Source organism: Brassica oleracea, chromosome C1 (genome assembly GCF_000695525.1).
Source record: "Brassica oleracea var. oleracea cultivar TO1000 chromosome C1, BOL, whole genome shotgun sequence".
In the NCBI taxonomy this organism is placed as follows: Eukaryota; Viridiplantae; Streptophyta; class Magnoliopsida; order Brassicales; family Brassicaceae; genus Brassica; species Brassica oleracea.
The window spans coordinates 11,852,365-11,870,308 of NC_027748.1; the positions used below are offsets into that span (position 1 = coordinate 11,852,365).

The following is a 17,944-nucleotide window of genomic DNA, read 5'->3' on the forward strand; positions in this document are numbered from 1 at the left end:
TCCCCTCAAAGATCAATAAATTCCTGTTCTTCCATAGATACCAAAGAATCCATGGAAAACAACGTGTGATATCTATCATCCCACTCATTCTTTTCCAAGTCAAGATCAAGTAGTTCAAGTTTGCAAAGAGAGATAAATCATGAAAACCTTGATTTGGGTGTGGAAAGCCAGAACATGCCCATACTTTTCTTGCAAAAGTGCAATCAAACAAGACATGATTAATTGACTCTCCATCCTTGCCACAGGTTTGACACACTTTATCGCATTTCATACATCTGTCATCCAGACAGTCCGATACTGAAACTGCTCCTGACAAGGCTTTCCAGATGAAAACTTTGAATTTGGGAGGTGCTAGGAAACGCCACACCTCCATCTTGAGAGGAATTAAAGACGGTTTCATATTCTGTATTGTTAACAGCTCATGATTTTTCGAAAAAGCTAGATCATATCCAGTCTTAACCGAATAAATACCAGTTCTTGAAAATCTCCAAATCCATGAATCAGGCTCTGACAGAACAGGTTGATGTCGTTGCAGAATCCTAACATCTCGAGGAACAAACAACTCTTTCAATTTTCTGCTATCCCATCTTCCTGAAGGATGATCAATAATATCTGCGACCCGTAAGTTATACTTAACGTCTGTTTCTAGAAGCTTTTACATTTTAATTTATGTTAGATAGACATTTTTTTTTTTTTGTAACTGAGACATCTTTTGTTTAAAAAAAAAAAAAACTGAGACATCTTTTGTTACGCTGCCGGTTTAACATTTTTTAAATATTCATAATACTCTTAAGCTAAAATAAGAAATTTATATAGTCTTGCATACAACTAAATTTGTCACATAAAATCGTGATACTCTAAACGATTTATTCCTTTGTCTATGTTCCGGACCCGACGTGCATACTTTTTATGCATTTTTCATGTGTTAAATGGTTGTTAAAGAGCTACAAGGAAATTATATTTATTATTGTATTCGTTTTTGTCAATTTTTAATATTCACTAATCATGTTTGTTATAGTCCATACCCACAATAAGAGCATGTATGTCAATATGTTCATTAAGTAACATCTACCGAACCATAATGCACACAGTTTTATGAGCGCCATCCTATATATAACCAGTATAGCTTATATCAACACTAACTTAAACTATAACAATGGTAGAGTACACTTTTTTATCTTTGCAAGATTCGGTAGAAGCATTTCCATGATTAGTTTTCTTTAATGACTAAATACAATTTATTCAAACAAGCGAGTAACTTGATGATATTCGGGATTGATCGACCTTAGTCTACCTATCACAGCTAGATGTATTGCATTTATAAGGTTTGTCCTGCGGACAAATTATTAATTTTGATATATACTACAAAGGAATACAATTTGTAATAGTGAAAAACAAAGAACTGGGTCATGCTACTATTCAAACTTAAAACATTCGACTACATCAATGTTGGATGAACGTTGGTTGAACAATATTGATGATACGACACAAACACTCGGTAGTGAATGAATCCACGTTCACTCATCTAAGATGGTTGAAAGTCTCGATCATCGCATTATTCAAATTTCCATAATATGGAACAAACACTTGTTACAATGTTAGACACACATATTGTCATGACATGCACGTGTGTACTTACAAAGTTGAATTGAAGGAAGATGAAATCCTGTGAATAAAAGTATTAAAGATAGAATCTCTATCTAACATGCTTACCCTCACATAGCTCAGATCATCTCCAAAATATTTTCCACTTTTGGTTAGAATATTCTTCTTTTCTCTCAGAAACTTTTCACAATCGACAATCCCTTCTTCACACTTTAACCATGCAAAAGCTGCACATAAATACATCAAAACAGTATCAGTTAAAAAATAGTTTGATACAAAGGTCAGATAGTGTAATGGCCTTTCTGGAAAATTCCATGCACTCTGTAACAGTAAGTGCATATATATATAAACTAGTTTGATATTAACCATTTACTTTGTTTTTCTTTTAAAGTACCTGGCTGTGGCTCAAAGGCTTTTCCTAGGAAATTGCAACGTTGAGAGGCAAAATCAGGAACGGTAAAACCTTTAGTAGTCTTCGATGCTTGTTTCAATAGCTTCCACCTCTCAAACATGGCATCATAACTGTGCTCAAAAAAGGATTTAGCCGTTTCATTACCACAACTGTCTGACACTGCCTTCAAAACCTTGGCTACTCGAAGCTGCGAGACCTTTGAAACCCCAATCGTGTTGAGTTCTATGTACTCTGTCATTTTCTTGGCCGTCTCTTTGTCTTTCACCAAAGCCCAGCTGCGAAAATGTAAGGTTTAAGATACACTTCCTTTTTTTGTTTTGCTCCCTCAAAATAAGAAAATAGTAACAAGAATGTACCCAATGCGCATCCCTGCATGGCCAGTGCTCTTTGAAGCAGTGAAGAGCATTACATCATGATCAGCTATCGATGTTATAGGCGTATACTGCGGCCAGTAGTACGCCAAATCATGGATCAGTATACCTTCACTACGGTTCACCACTGATTCTCTCAAGATCCCATCAGGGTTGTTCGGTGATGTAACAAGTTCAATGTATTGACCTTCTTCCTTGTATGTCTTTGCATCTCCTCCCCATCTATACAAACCCGATTTAAGACAATCTGTAATCAACGGGTACGACTGCAACCAAACCAGTTACACACGTTATAGTGATTTATATGCTCAAGGAAATCAAGAAAGACAGCTGTGAATATAACTCACACAATAATAAGGCGCAGCTGAGACGACATTAATAGGACCAGAGTCATCATGTGGGGAGAGAGCATAGAGAGCAGCCTGATACAATTGTGTTGAGCCAGTGCCAACAACAATATAACGGTCTTGTGTTACAGCGTTCCCAACAACCTTATGCACTCTTACAATCTCTTTGGCAAGTTCTGGTTCAAGAAACCAACAAAGCTCATTGTTATTATCTGAAAAATAGCTGAGTGATTGCCATCCAGCTATCACCATTGTTGTCATATGACCCATTTCTTGCCAGTATCTCTCATACACCATTGGATCACCACTGCGTATAACCACCACATGGATCAAAGTACATTAATTAGTTTTATAATGCGACAAGAATGTTTGAGTCAAAAAGAATTAGTGGGTCCTTTTTGTTAATGGAGAGCATAAAACAACACGTTCCTGTTTCTGAAACAACAAAGAACATGGTCAAGCAGATCACTAAAGTAGTCCTTTAGATTCTCTTAAAAGACATATATATATTTTTATGTATGTATGCAGAATCATTTCCACCAAAATGAGGGCCCTCTTTACTTTTTTTTTTTGTTCACTTTTGCCTAGAATTCAAAAGAGTTTCTCTCAATCATTTTAATTAATTTCCATTGTTTCAACTTATTGGGCATCACTAACTAAATTAATAGCGAGCATCCAAAAAGGAACATCACTCACTATCTTCCTCCCTCTCACAACATTCCACATACCAAACCCATATAAATAAATAAAAATCACTCTCTGAGTCTCTTCTTTACGTCCATTATCAAACAAGAATGACCCAGTTTCCATTTTACATTTATGACCAATACATACAAATTCCCATATGGACCACCAAGATCAATCAACATGCAAACTTTTTTTATTTTTTGCATACTTTTCAGGATTGGTTTGACGAGTCATAACAAAGTAAATAACAGAACCAAATATTCAAACTAGCGGCGTACGTTAAGGAACAGAGAACCATACACAGAACTAAGACATATTCCACGGTAACTTGCAATATATAGTCTGGTTAGAAAAATAGGCAAGTCAAGATGATCATCACAATTTTTACAGTAGTAACGTTGCTCTCTTTTGAAGTTTGAATTTTAAATTGAATGGTGCTTAAGAGGATAATCCCAGATTTGTTGCTATAATAGCTAGTGACTTTCAAAGCAATCAAGTGTGGGATAAGGGAGAAATTAAATTTGTCTGTAGATTCTATATGATACGCCATTAATACGCATTTATTAACCTGACAATACCAAGAAAGAATAAACAAGCAATTACAGTTCTGCCAGAAGATAAGAACTGTTTCTTTTAAAAATTTGCAACCAAGAACACTTAAGAAGAGTGTTGAAAGAGATACTATTGGAAGTCTCAGTACTATGAATGCATAGAGGAACATATTTACACAAGAGACTAGACTAAACTAGGGTATATTCTATATTACCTATTATGATATAATTATGAGAAATCAAGAAATAAAAGCAGTAGAAACTTACAGTTTGAGATTGATAATTCTGTGGTCATCTTCTTGAGTCTCGTTGTAGGTGCAAGATGCTGAAGACAAAGAAGAAGATCCTGAGGCCGTGGTGGATACCACAGGCCATTTGCTATCACCATACACCGTTCTATCCAGTGAGTTAGATACCACAGGCCATATACTAACAACATACGAGGAGTTTCCACCGTCAGTACCCTTCAAGATCCTTAGTATCAAGCTGAAGTTTACAGCCAATGAGAGGACCAACATGTTCCTCCAAGACAGAATCCTCGGAACCTTTCCCATTTTCCTCTCCAAACTAAAACCAAATTCTTAAGGAAGAAGAGAACCAAGAAACAGAGTGGGGTTTTGTAGCTGGAAAGAAGACCTCTTTTTAGATATTTTAAATTAAGACCGCAAAAAGGAGAAGGAACACAAGTGGGTTTTGTACCTGTCCAGCGAGACTGAACCTTTTTTTGGCTGAAGATATGAATGTGAAAGAGATTTAAAAAAACAACCCTTGAAGAATCTCAAGAGATAAAGTTGCTGCAAGCTTTCTTCACAAGGTAATGGCAAAAGAAGCTTTATATCTTGGCAGACATATTCTAAAACCGAAGACTATCTGCCAAAACATAAAAGACAAACACAAAAGTATCTGTCAAAAATTGCAAAATTAGAATCAGGAGTTCATAGAACAAACCTAAAATTTTCCAACTGCGAAGAAGCTTTTAGGTTGAGCTCTTTGTTCCCATTAATGAGAAGAAGAAGAAGAAGGTGATTTAGCTCTGTTTTGCTTGTAGGCCTTGGAAACGACAGTACATGAAAATAGAGTGAGAGACACTGAACAGAGTCAGGATCCCTGTTTAGTACAAGACTGGTGAATGGTTATGTAATACTACTTTCTAGGTTTACGTCACTTCTCAATTCTCACATGTACTTCGATTAGATGCGTTCGTGCACAGACTTAGAGCGTCTCCAAAAATAAACTATATTTTGAAGTTTTAACTCTATATCTCCAAAATCAAAACTTCAAACTCAACTTTAAAACTATTTGTATTTTATAATATGGTCCTTATATTTGTCATAACTAATTTGAATTCATAAAATTTTTGTATATAACTAGCACATTTATAAATATATTACAACAATATTAATTAATAAAATATTATATTAAATATATATATATATATATATTTTTTTTTTAAATAACGTAATTAATATTAAACCTCAAATAAAATACCATATTATTCCATAAAATGATTTTCCGTCATGCATATATGATCTACTAGTACATTTCGAAGTAAAAAAAGGGGGGGGGGGACGACGACCTATTTCCACACCAGAACTATCATATAGTAATAAATGTACACAATCTTTGAACCTCGATCTAATTGCACACAAATTAAGTATATATGACAACCTAGTTCCACACACTATAAAAGTTCAAAACCCGTTTCTCCCTAAACTTTGAATGACGAACTAATACTAACAAATAGCGGTTTAAAGTTGGTTAGTTTTTCTGTTTTAAAATTTAACCAATGACTAACCTAACTAAACCAAAATAACCCGATTAGAGAATATAAACCGGATTAAATTGACCTAATACAATAGGATCTAATAAACCAGCCCAAGACCCGACTTAAGCCAATTCGAAACCTAAAAACTTAAATCCCCAAATCATCTTCCTTTGTCTCTCTACAACACAGTAATTTTAAGAATGAAGAGGACAGTGATGAGAGATGATGCTAAAGGAGGAGGATGACTTTAAGTTCGAAGAATACAGTGATGATTCCAAAGATGAGGATGAGGAAGATGAAGAGACGAATAGTCTCTACCTATAAATTAAACTTCAAATCCAACTCATTCAGACTTTATCAAGTTTATTCAAGAATAAATGGAATAAAGAGAGTGTGTGGAAATCGAAATCTCTTATGGGTTTGTCCCTGTGGGAATCAAATCTCTGTTCTGGATTTTTAGATTTTAGGGTTCTAAATGATGAAATCGATTTGGGGGAGGGGTTTGTGTCTGATTTTAATCGATTTGTAGCTGGATCTTCGTTTGGGTCGGATTATACCAATATCAACCGATACAAATTGGTTTACTATCGGTTAATGTCATAAACCATTAAAACCAAGCATAATCTTGGTCTGTGTGGAAACGGGTTTCGAACTTTCATCGTATGTGGAAATAGGTTGTTATACTTAACTAGTGTGCAATTAAGACGAGATTGAAAGATTGTGTACATTTGTTACTATATCATAGTTCTTATGTGGAAATAGGCCGTCTTCCCAAAAAAGGGCTCTCCTCATTTTTACTTTGTAGATTACAAGCTAAAAGTTGTTGAAATCGACTGATATTAATACTTGTAAATACATTATATCAGAACAAGAAAGTAAAAGAGAAACATAAAATATTGCTAAAAGACTAATTTTTATCGATGATATTAATACTCTTGAATATATTCGATATGAACAAGAAAGAATTGTAAGAAAAAAAAGACGTCAAAAACAACAACAACCATCTTTAGTTAAACAAAAAAAATGGACAATATTTGAAAATTTTGAAGGTTCCAGATCAAACTTATATGACTATTAATGTTGTTGTAATATTAAAATTTGTGTAATAGTTGTGTATTCATATTTTAAATCTTATTTAAATTTTTATTTAATTTTATGTGTAAAACTTAAATTTTGTAAACAAAATTTAAAATATTTATCAGATATGGATTAAAACAATAAACGAGAAAATATTTATGAATCATATATGTGATGTGTAATTGTAGGAACCAAAATGCAAATAAAAATATGAAACTTTAAAATTGAAGTTTTGAATAGTGAAACTTCAAATATATAAATATAGAGTTTCACTTTTCAAAAATTCAAATTTGAAGTTTTGAAGTTACTTTTTGGAGAACAAATAATATCATATTTGAATTTATAAAATGTCTTTTGGAGATGCTCTTATATATCACTAGGTGATTTTCCCGTGCTCATGCACGGGTATACATATTATAAAATAAATATATTATTTCAATTTAATCTTTGACTTTGTATAATAAAATTGAATTGGTCTAGTTACTCATTTTGTGTGTATATTGTGTTACATATATTCCGTCAAATTAAAGTATAACTATTTTTATTCATTGTATTAATTTGGTTGTTCATCTTAGATGTGTAAATATATTTTGATTTTTAGTAATTTAGTATATGTTAATTTGGAAAAAGAAAATTATAAAAATAAAATGATGATAGGTACAAAGTTACATAAAAACATAACCGATAAATTTTAAAAGGGAAGATTATTTCTTTACTTTGATATCAAGATTATTTTCTAACTTTTCTTTTTTATGAAATCACATTATATATATAAAAATATATTATTCTTAAATTTTATTAATATTTTGTTTATCATATATGTTAGTTTGAAAAAATAAAAAAGAATTGGTCTAGTTACTCATTTTGTGGATATATTGTGTTGCATATATTCCGTCAAATTAAAGAATAACTATTTCTATTCATCGTACTATTTTGGTTGTTCATCTTAGATGTGTAAATATATATTTTGATTTTTTAGTAATTTAGTATATGTTAATTTGGAAAAAGAAAATTATAAAAATAAAATGATGATAGGTACAAAGTTACATAAAAACATAACCGATAAATTTTAAAAGTAAAGATTATTTCCTTACTTTGATATCAAGATTATTTTTCTAAACTTTTTTTTTATGAAATCACGTTATATATATAAAAATATATTCTTCTTAAATTTTATTAATATTTTATTTATCATATATGTAAATTTGAAAAATATAAAAGAGAACTTACATAAAAAAGAAAGATTAAATTAATTTTTTTTCATTAAATATATCTTAATTTATGTTCTTAAATTATTTTGTAATAATTTGAGAAATAGATTGATTTAAATAAAATGCTTAATAATTTTAAAATATATATTATTATTTTAAGATTATCTTTTAAAAGGGAATATTATTTCTTTACTTTAAAATCAACGTTATTTTGCGAACATTGTAATTTAAATTTCAAAACAATGAATTGGTTGCCAAAAAAACATACTCCCTCTGTTTTTAAAAGATGCATATTCTAAACTTTTCACGTATATTAAGAAAACTCATTAAATATGCATTGTTTTTTGTGAATAACAATTTTTCATAATTTTTACCCAATAGAAATTCAATAAACACCATTAATTTTTTTGAAACTTACAATTTTCATAAAATCATACTTTGAAAAAATAAAAAATATATCTTTTTGAAACAAATTTTTTTTTCAGAACGAACATCTTTTAGGAACGGAGGGAGTATTCAGCTGAACTTTATAGTTTGTCTGGGTGATTTTAGTAAAAAAAATTTTTTTCTGAGAAATTATTAGCTTTCTTATTATTATTATTTTTTAAAAGGTCACATTACTAGAAGGGAAAAAGCAAAATAAAAATAAAAATAAAAATAAAATAAAAAAATCTGGAGGAAACCGTGCAGCCCAGAACTTCGACGCATTCTCGTCTTTGAACCAATCCGAGCTCTCATCCCATCACTTGAATTCGTTTCACGACAGATCCTTTAGGTTTCCTCCTTCATCTTCCTTCTTCAATTCCATCCATCACCCACTAGAACATCCGATCTGCTCCCCTCCCCACCTCCCTCCTGTTCGATTCTCACCATCCATATCTAGGGTTTCCGAGGAGCTCCCTCAAAGGATTTCCCTTTGGTCAGTTATTTCTCTTCATCGCCCCCGCGAGCTAGCAATCTCGTGCCGTATTGAATGCGACGAGTGACGGGTTTATAGAATTATTATCATCATCTGACTAAAAGTTGGGTCCTTTCGTTGATTGATTGATTGATTACTGGGAACACGTAATCGGGTTTCTCTTATCAATTTGATTGTCGAGCATTGTCTGTTTCTTTTATTTGGCCAAAAAAGAAAAAAAAAACATTGTGTTGTCTGACAATTGATTTTGGTATTATTTGTAATGGATTTTTCTTGAATTTGTTTGCTTTCTTTTATAAATTGGTAGTTCGACCTTCTAATTTACACTAAAGAACTGGTCAGTTTGATTACTGTTATCATATCAATTGTTCTTTAGAGTTAAGCTTGGTTTGAATTGATTCTTTGGGATTTGAGTTTCATTTTGTGAGCCTAATCGTGCACTTGCCTTACAGGTTTCATAAGGGGTGGTTGGATCCTGTAGCTTCTTAGTTATGACCTCTAGCACGACAGGGGATCGGAGGTTTCTATTCTCTTCTTTTTAGTTTTGTCTTTCTCATGAACTTTCCTATGTTTTTTTTTGGGGAGAAACAGAGTTTTTTTTTTTAAGAATTTGCTGGCCTCTTTGTGGTATTTTCTTAATACCAAGTACCAACCACTTGTTTACAGTTTGCTGTATATTCCAACTGCTGTTAAAATAAAAATCTCTATACGCGCCTGGGGGTGTAGAAGGGTACCCTGTGTTTGGATTTCTTTCTTTTAGTGATCTTGCCTTCTCCTCTCTGTGTCATTGCTTTGATAACAAATTACATTTTCTGTATTAATTTGCAGATGGGGAACTACAAGAAGAAGTGGCATGACTATATTGGGAAAGGTTGCTGTTCCAAAACCGATTAACTTACCAAGCCAAAGGTATTTGATGAGCTCTCTTATATTATATATTACAATCTCTTTCCTGAACAATTGTCGTCTGAATTCAAAGGTTAGAAAATCAAGGCCTTGACCCAAATGTGGAAATCGTTCCAAAGTAAGTGTACCTCTTTCAGATGCTATTTCTCATTCTTATTTGGCTGCGTAGATTAGATAGTTCAAGTTTCTTCTCCTCATATATTGTAGGGGAACCCTTAGCTGGGGCAGTAAATCGTCTCTGAATGCGTGGGGGACATCCTCGTTGTCACCACGAACTGAAAGTGGTCCTGGTTCACCAAGCCACCTCAGCACTCGCCCTTCTACTGGTGGAAGTGTTACTCGTCCTTCCACCGCTGATAGTGACAAAGCGCATGATTCTTCTTCTACTTGGGATTCGAAGTCCCGGCCTTCATCAGCATCCGGGGTTCTCCCAGCTAATCAGGCATCAGTTGCACTACAACGTCCACATAGTGCAGACACAAGACCTGGAAGCTCGCACTTATCCCGATTTGCTGAACCCGTGTCAGAGACTTCTGCTACATGGGGTCAACATGTATGGTTCTTTCCTCTAAAATAGTGTATATTATTTATCTGAACTTGCTAAGCATCAGCGTTATCCTCTTTTATATCCTTATCTGTTAAGCATCATGTTAGTGTTCTCTTACTTCACTTTTGATTACCTGCAATAAACGCACTGTAAGTTCGTATGTACAGGCTCCAACGAAAAAGGATGGGTTTTTTTTGACGTCTGGAGATTTTCCTTCCCTTGGTGCTGAAAAAGAAAGTTCTGAGAAGAGCTCTGTGCCACAAGGTATCATCTATAAATAGGAAAACTATTTTCATTCTAAAAAAAAATACAATCAGCAGTCCCTCTGTAAAGGAGGGCAAAATAAATGTTTCAGTTTGTACCGAATCCTATCCTATACTCGCCGCCCTTACCTTCTAGAGAGTGACGTTAGCAAAGACATGTTCATTTTACAAATTGGTACTTATAAATGCGATTCTGTTGAGAAATTTGAGAAAGTATTTCGACGCATGTTTTCAGTAAAGTCAAAACTTTCAGGGACTGGCTTTTCTGGCTTGCTCTTGGTTGAACACTTTTAGGATATGTGCCCCTTGAGGGTTTTAGGGTTACCTAGATATAATGTGATATGATTTTATGAAATGGATACGTAGAAATTGCTCTTATAAATTACGATTTTGCAGATGCCGCTCGACCTGCATCATCGTCGGGAAGATCTGTGGAAGAGCGAGGTGTGGATTTTTCAAACCTCTTTTCTATGTTAATAACATATTTTGGCATTTCATTCAAAAGTTACTTATGTTTTTAGGGCCATGTTACCCTCAGAGGGTTTCATCTGAATTCGTCTTACTCCTTTATTCCTCTTCATCTCTTTAGTGAATGTTCTCTTGGACGCTATTTCTCATTATATCTTGTCTCGTATATTCAGAAGCTAATGTACGGATTGGAGATGACAATACCTGGAGAAGAGATGATCAACCATACAGTGAAGATGCACCTAGACATTGTAGAGAGGCAGGGCAATTGGACTCCCGTTGTCCACAATCGTATCCTAATGCTAATTTTCCTCACCAGTATGATGGTTGGCGTGGTCTTCCGGTAAATAATCATCAAGGTGGTGGCTGGTACAGAGGGAACCATCCATATGGTGCCCCAATGGGTCCTGGGGGTTTTCCTATAGATCCTTTTCCATTTTATCCTCCGCAAGTTCAGCCTACTCCTGGCCATGAGGCTCGTCCTAGGGGTAATCACCCTGCTAATGGAAACATGTTCAGGCCTCCAATACTTGACTCTTATGTCCACCCAAGGATGCAGACTAGGCCTGGGTTTTATCTTGGTCCAGTGCCACATGAAAGCTACTATGGTCCTCCCATGGGGTACGGAAGTCCCAGCAACAGAGACCTGCCTTTTGCAGGTAGGCCTGCGGGTCCTCATGCTTATAGCCAGCACTCTGGTCAAGGTGGGTATGATACGTCTGGAAGCTCAGTGGGTTTGGAACAGAATGAGCCATCACATCCTCAAGAAAGACAAAGACAATACAAGGTTCTCTTAAGGGCCCAAGATGGTAGGAATGGGGAAGATGAAACAAAGCGGGAAGGAATTCTAGGAAATAGGCTCCCGAATGCAGAGGTTGTAGCTCATCAGATGCAAAATTCCAAAAACAACAGGAGAGGAAACAACATTGAGGCAAGTGACGAGGTACAACCAATTAGGGCAGAAAATGCTGCCCCTGAAGATCCCAGTTTGATTCAGAAAATAGATGGCTTAAACACAAAAACTAGAAGTGGTGATGGTTGGCAAAATGCTTCATCTGTCGTCAATAGAGATCAGCAGGAAAACAAAACACGTACAGTCAATTCTGGGAACTCTGTGGATAAAGTTTCAGGAAGAATGCCTCGAACTGGTCATGCAAGTGATGGTACGAACTCGTTACACTATAAACATGGTGATCTTGCCACCAACAAAAACTCTGAGCTGACAGCTATTAGTGGAACTTCTATATCCAGGTCTGTTATAATTTGTCAATAGCGTTTTGGCCAGTTATGCTATCCTTTATGTTGGGAAAAATTTGATGTTAGTTCATACAGGAGATCTACTCAACAGACTCAAGGCAGAGCAGATCATCAGTCTCAACAAAGAGTGAAGAATGAAGGCAATGATGGTTGGCGGAAGACAAATGTTATGTCAGGCTCCTCCCCTGCAACTTTAGCTTCAAACTCAGAAAGCTTTGCTGAGGTAAGTGTAGGTGACTCTTTGGATACTGGTTCCGTTGGGAAGCCTGTGCCTGGAATATCTGTAGACCCAAACGACAACCAGGTATAAACTAGTTCATCTCATTCTTGTACTTTTTTTGGGGGTTTACTGAGTGTTTGACATGTTCGTTTAAAGCGTACTACGATGAGAGAGTTAGCCAGGCAGCGTGCTCAAGAGAGGCAGAAAGAGGAGGAAGAAAGAGCCAGAGATCAGCGGGCTAAGGCTCTCGCAAAACTGGAAGAGTTGAATAGACGATCCCAAGCAGCTGAGGGGGGTTCAGCCAAGAACTTGGAAGCTGAATCTAATGCTTCCATCGCGAATATACCAGAAGTTCCTCGGTCTCTTTCACCTGCACGTATGGTTGCAAAGTCTACAGAATCTACTGAAGAATCAGGAAAACCCTCAATGCAAAACGCGATGACTTCAACAGAAGATGCACATTATGTGGACCCTAATCACCAGGATAATCTTCCACGTCACCGTGATGGCGCTGCTTCAAAGCAGAAGCGCTTGGGTTATAAGCAGAAGCAACATATCGTATTTGAGAAAAAAACGGCAGGAAACTCTTTCTCTGAAGCTACTACAGAGGTGTCCGACGTTGTTCCATTTCCTGAGGTGTCAAACCAAGGTGTAATAAGTCATAACTCAGACACGCTAGCTACGCCGAGCGTTTCAACTGAGCCAGCTTTCACGAAAAGAAAAAATAACAGGAACGGTAAGAAAAAGCACAAGGTTGAGGAGGCAAAATTAATGAACACGACAAGAGCTGCCGTTGGAAAAGAAACGAAATCAGGAGATGAGTCAATTGAGATTGGTAGGGTCAGGGCACCAGAAATAAAGTTCGGGTCTTTGTCAGACCCAAGCTTGGATATCAAAGGGTCTGGTAATTCGTCTGACCAAATCAGTTCCTCCACGAATGAAGAGTCCCAAAGCAGAGCAAAAAACAACTCGAAAACTCAACATTTGCGCAAGACTCCAAGAAACACGCTGGTAAACAAGCCTGCAGATAAATTTCCTGGTAACAGTACTGTTATCTGGGCTCCGGTACATCCACAGCAGAAAGCTGATGGCTCCGGAGGTGTAGGGAGTCCCGTTCCTGAGTTTAGCACCTCTTCGAAGAGTCTGCATCAAGGGCAGACTAGTTCAAGAAGCAAAAGAGTGGAGCTGGAGAGATATGTAGCTAAGCCCATAGTAAAAGAAACAGCTGAGCAAATGGTCAGTAAAAATCCAGTAACCGCTGCCCCAGAAATGGCAGAGAATGTTTTGCAGAAAGAAAATTGTGGAGGTGGAGAAGGTAAAGGAATTCTCCAACCCCCTGGGTCTCCTTTAAAATCAAGACATGGGAATGGTAGGCAGGGCAAGCATGGTAGAGGTTCTGCAGCATCTACTAAAGCTTTGGAGGATGGACAATTAGGAACGTCAAACCAGCCAATCCGAGGAACAGTGAACTATCACACAAGTAATCAAACTGGACAAATTGCGGTAGACTCTTCTAAGGATCGAACCGCATCCAGTACAGGTGGATGGATCGATGGCTGGTATATGACTCCTGAAACGCAGCACTCTGCTGCTACTGCTGAAGAAATGGAAGCAAGTGCTCCTCGAACCATCGCTGTTGGAAAAGATCAGGGAATGAGCATTCAAGGTAAGCAGCATGCTTCCAGAAGTAACTATGGCGACTATAAAAAAGCGAATACGAGAGATTCCAGCAAAGCTCATATGCAGCAGTCTGGCCATGGGTTAGGTCAACAAGATTTGCATGTTGCTTCGAATGAAATTCGTGGTCAGTCTGGTGGTTGTCAATATTCGAGGGACAGAACTTACGCATCTCAGAAGAGGGATGTTGCTGGATACGAGCAGCAGGGGTTTACTCCAGAACAGAAAATGATCTCAGCTGATACACCAGAACATTCTCAAAACCGATCTGCCAGTCAGGAGGTCGGGGGTGGGCATAATCCGAATAGTACGTTCCAAAAGAACGCAGGGCAGAATCGACGGTTTGGAAGAGGGCAGGAGTCACACGGAGGTTGGGGTTCTTCGTCGATGCAAGAGAACATGCACCATCACCATCAGAGGCCACTTTCAAACAGAGATAGACAGAAGCCAAATCTGCATTACGAGTACAAGCCTGTTGGGTCACATGCTTATGACGGAGAACAATTGAAAGACAGTTCAGAAGGTCCAAGATACAGGGAGAAGGGACAGGGAAACCAGCGGCATGGTGGACAAAAGTCGTACCAACAGCAAAGGGGTAGTGCTGGGAGAAACACCGGTCATGGATTATCAGATGAGAGAAACTAAGACTGTCCTGTTTGTGATTAGATAGTTGAGCTGTGTTGGTGAGGCTTTGTCAAAGGAGTAGCATCCGATGAGAACGTATTTGGCAACAAAGTCTTTGCTCTGGAGGGGTTTTTTTTTTTATGTATTTCAGTGAATTATTTGAATATGCATGCAACTTTAGCATTTTGTATTACATTTGGTGGCAGGTTGGACTTTACCTGTTCTGTTAAGCCTTTGCCCGTTACTTGTTTTTTCTTTGTTTTCAGAGTGTGGGAATCATCTTATCTAACATGAACTTTTACTTTTACTTTTTTTCTTAGAAGCTGAAACAGAAAGTATAATAAAATCTGTCATCCCAACTTGTTTGAGATTACTGTTTAGGCGGTGATAATCTCAGTAAAACTCCTTATGATTCCATCAAACCACAGAACACAATTATTAAAAGGAAATTAAAATATACCCTCTCTATTTAAAAGATTAATATTCTAGATTTTGTTATTTTATTCGAAAGTTTGTTGTTTCAGATCTCAATTAATACAGTTTATATTAAATAAAATTTAAATTTAAATGTGAAAATATAAGTGGTTGAACTTTACTAGAAAAAAATAAAATTTTAACTTAATTTAAAATAAATCTAAAAAATGTACTCTCTTATCATGTTTTAGAATTATTTTTTGCAATATAATTTTATATTAATTGGATTAACTAGTTTTGTTGTTTTTGGAAAACGAGATAAACTGAATAATAAATTAGTATTCTTTAATCTGTATACAAAATATTAAAATTAATTATTTTGAAACATAAAATATAATAAACAAAAAATATATTTAATTATCTACAATATGTATGAACAAATCTTTTTTATATTTGGAATTTTTATATGTTTTATTGACTTACACACAAAGTCGGTAAAAGTATAGAACCATGCCGAAGGCATAAGCCGGCATTGAAACAAAATACTATCCGGAAACGAAAACCGGAGCAAATACTTACCCAACAAACTAACTTAAATAAAATAGAATAAGATAGTTAACCGCAAAGAGACAAACAATAATACAATCAAGAAAAACGAAGCAAACAACATTGGAAGTAACACTACAAGAAAAATGGCCGTTCTTAGCGTAAGAAAACAGCTATTATATGCCTTTGTTAGCGTTATTGAAACCGCTATGTCTGCCCCAGCTATCTTAGGTCCTCCCTATACGATAGCAGTTTTCTAAAAGCTATTATATTCGAGACATATTATAGCGTTGTTTTTAACTTGCTATCGTATGTTCTATCATAGTGATCTATCAATGCTATATCTATTATCGATTATGTACTATTAGAAACTGTTCCTAAAAACATGTTTTGCTGCAAATTAGATTTACATAAAAATTAATATTCAATTAATATTTCATTAATAAAACCAAAATGTACTTACATACCACAAACATGTATACATTTTCATCAAACCTTACACGGACATCATTACAAAATCAGAACTACAAATAAAAAGGACTATAGAAAACATGGGAACTAAATCAAAACCTTGAGTTCTCATTTTTCCTTCTTGGCCTTAGCCTGTATCTCTCAGAGAAAGTGTAGGGGATACACCTTAACAATATCCGAGTTGGTATTCCAAGAACCTGTTAAAAACAATCAAAAGGGTTCAGCTGTCTGACCTTTTGAATTAAGAATGGATCATACGTTCACTTCATTGTCTTTAAATTTAAGAGATGTATGCTTACTTCTTTATAACATACAAGACAAATCTGCTATAGCTAGAGAACCGTGGATATACTTCTATAATTGAGACTTTAAGTTTCTATTGCAAAGAGTTAAAACGAGAAATAAGAATACCTGCAATTGGAAGCAATAGAGTGGATATCTCAGCCTCAACATAAGCTGCATCATCAACAAAGAAGAGAAACATATTGAGGTGAATATCTCAGCATCAACATAAGTAGACAATTGAAGTTACAGCAAGTACCCAGTATCATATCACATAGAGAAACGATTAGAACACCTAATAGAGATGAAGCAAGCATAGATTTGCATCCAGGCTAAACGTTTGCGACGTAACCTGAAATCATAAGGAAACCATCAGTACTGATCAGCAACCCTGGAAGTAAAAGAAATCAATGGATCAGCACTGCAATTATACCAAATAAACAATGAAGATGAAATGCTCCAATGTCTGAACCTTAAACAAGATTAAATGCTCCAGTGCACTCGTACGTGACAACATTAGCCACCAGGCAGCAAAAGTGCAAAAGTGAAGACATTAGCAACCAAAAAACAGTTAGTTTTCTTTATGTATAATCAAAGTGAGATACTGGAAAGACAAAAAAAAAATAGAAGCAACTGTACACTCAGTGAGCTTATACATAAAGTTGTCACCTTGAAGACATGAGATGTTATTGGTCTTCACTCTTCTCCCAACTTAACGAATCAACTGTATATTCCACTGCCAACCCGCCATTGTTTTCCAGCGAAAAGCTTATCAGCAAACGCAACTGATATGAATTAGTGAGAAAGAAAGAAAAAGAGACAGTCATGAGAGGCACAGCCTCTGTACACCAACAATGAAAAAGACAGACACAACCAAAAAAGAATTTAAGGGAGGAATGAATGTTCACATACTGGTTCAAAAGCCGTAATCATCTTCGAATAGTGCGTTTATTTATTTGATTTGGCTGAGATTGCATAGAGTTTTATCCCTTCCGCGAGCTTCTTATCTTGGTCTCCAACCTACCAATCTAGTAAAAACATACAAGAAGATAGCCTTAAGCATCTGGTCCAACAGAAACAGTGAAGTAAGAAAACGAAAGCCTTTTACCAGACAGATATTCAGGGGATTGTCAAGGTACTTCCTCGCCAACTTCTTCACCCAAGAAGGCATAGTTTCTGAGAAAAGCATGCTTTGTCTCTTCTGTGGGAGATTCTCAAGAATCGACTTCACAGCCTCCTCAAACCCAACAGCAAGCATCTGGTCACCTAACAACAAAAGAACCTGAAAAGTTAACAACAAAAGAACAAAGGGAGCTGTAAAGTT

General features: G+C 35.8%; 2 protein-coding genes across 3 annotated transcripts; one reads left to right on the forward strand and one right to left on the reverse strand.

Moving 5' to 3' along the window:
* Positions 1–1,534: 1,534 nt before the first annotated feature.
* LOC106325109 (tryptophan aminotransferase-related protein 2) lies at positions 1,535–5,093 on the reverse strand. The gene is made up of 7 exons (XM_013763139.1): positions 4,922–5,093; positions 4,673–4,843; positions 4,241–4,596; positions 2,736–3,042; positions 2,374–2,654; positions 2,000–2,292; positions 1,535–1,832 (listed from the first exon to the last, which is right to left on the reverse strand). The coding sequence occupies exons 3-7, from the start codon at positions 4,525–4,527 to the stop codon at positions 1,636–1,638; spliced, it is 1,365 nt and encodes a 454-aa protein (XP_013618593.1). The 5' UTR covers positions 4,528–4,596; positions 4,673–4,843; positions 4,922–5,093; the 3' UTR covers positions 1,535–1,635.
* Positions 5,094–8,671: 3,578 nt separating this feature from the next.
* On the forward strand, positions 8,672–15,214 carry LOC106307158 (protein MODIFIER OF SNC1 1). 2 transcript variants are annotated; one of them, XM_013744033.1, is made up of 10 exons: positions 8,672–8,945; positions 9,398–9,465; positions 9,774–9,854; positions 9,925–9,969; positions 10,059–10,404; positions 10,566–10,662; positions 11,058–11,105; positions 11,303–12,380; positions 12,462–12,690; positions 12,763–15,214. In XM_013744033.1, the coding sequence occupies exons 2-10, from the start codon at positions 9,437–9,439 to the stop codon at positions 14,926–14,928; spliced, it is 4,119 nt and encodes a 1,372-aa protein (XP_013599487.1). In that variant the 5' UTR covers positions 8,672–8,945; positions 9,398–9,436; the 3' UTR covers positions 14,929–15,214. The 2 variants fall into 2 exon arrangements, with proteins under 2 accessions (XP_013599487.1, XP_013599492.1); XM_013744038.1 differs by lacking the exon at positions 8,672–8,945 and adding an exon at positions 9,002–9,091.
* Positions 15,215–17,944: the final 2,730 nt, after the last annotated feature.

What these genes read in the sequence shown, in the direction of transcription:
- LOC106325109 (XM_013763139.1), bottom strand. Translation starts at nt 4,527, where the DNA reads ATGGGAAAGGTTCCGAGGATTCTGTCTTGGAGGAACATGTTGGTCCTC. An exon ending in AGAATTATCAATCTCAAACT is followed by an intron (nt 3,043 to 4,240) that starts GTAAGTTTCTAC and finishes GGTTATACGCAG; the next exon opens with TGGTGATCCAATGGTGTATG. An exon ending in AGCCTTTGAGCCACAGCCAG is followed by an intron (nt 1,833 to 1,999) that starts GTACTTTAAAAG and finishes ATTTATGTGCAG; the next exon opens with CTTTTGCATGGTTAAAGTGT.
- LOC106307158 (XM_013744033.1), top strand. Translation starts at nt 9,437, where the DNA reads ATGACCTCTAGCACGACAGGGGATCGGAG. An exon ending in CTGCTACATGGGGTCAACAT is followed by an intron (nt 10,405 to 10,565) that starts GTATGGTTCTTT and finishes TCGTATGTACAG; the next exon opens with GCTCCAACGAAAAAGGATGG. An exon ending in AGTGGAACTTCTATATCCAG is followed by an intron (nt 12,381 to 12,461) that starts GTCTGTTATAAT and finishes TAGTTCATACAG; the next exon opens with GAGATCTACTCAACAGACTC.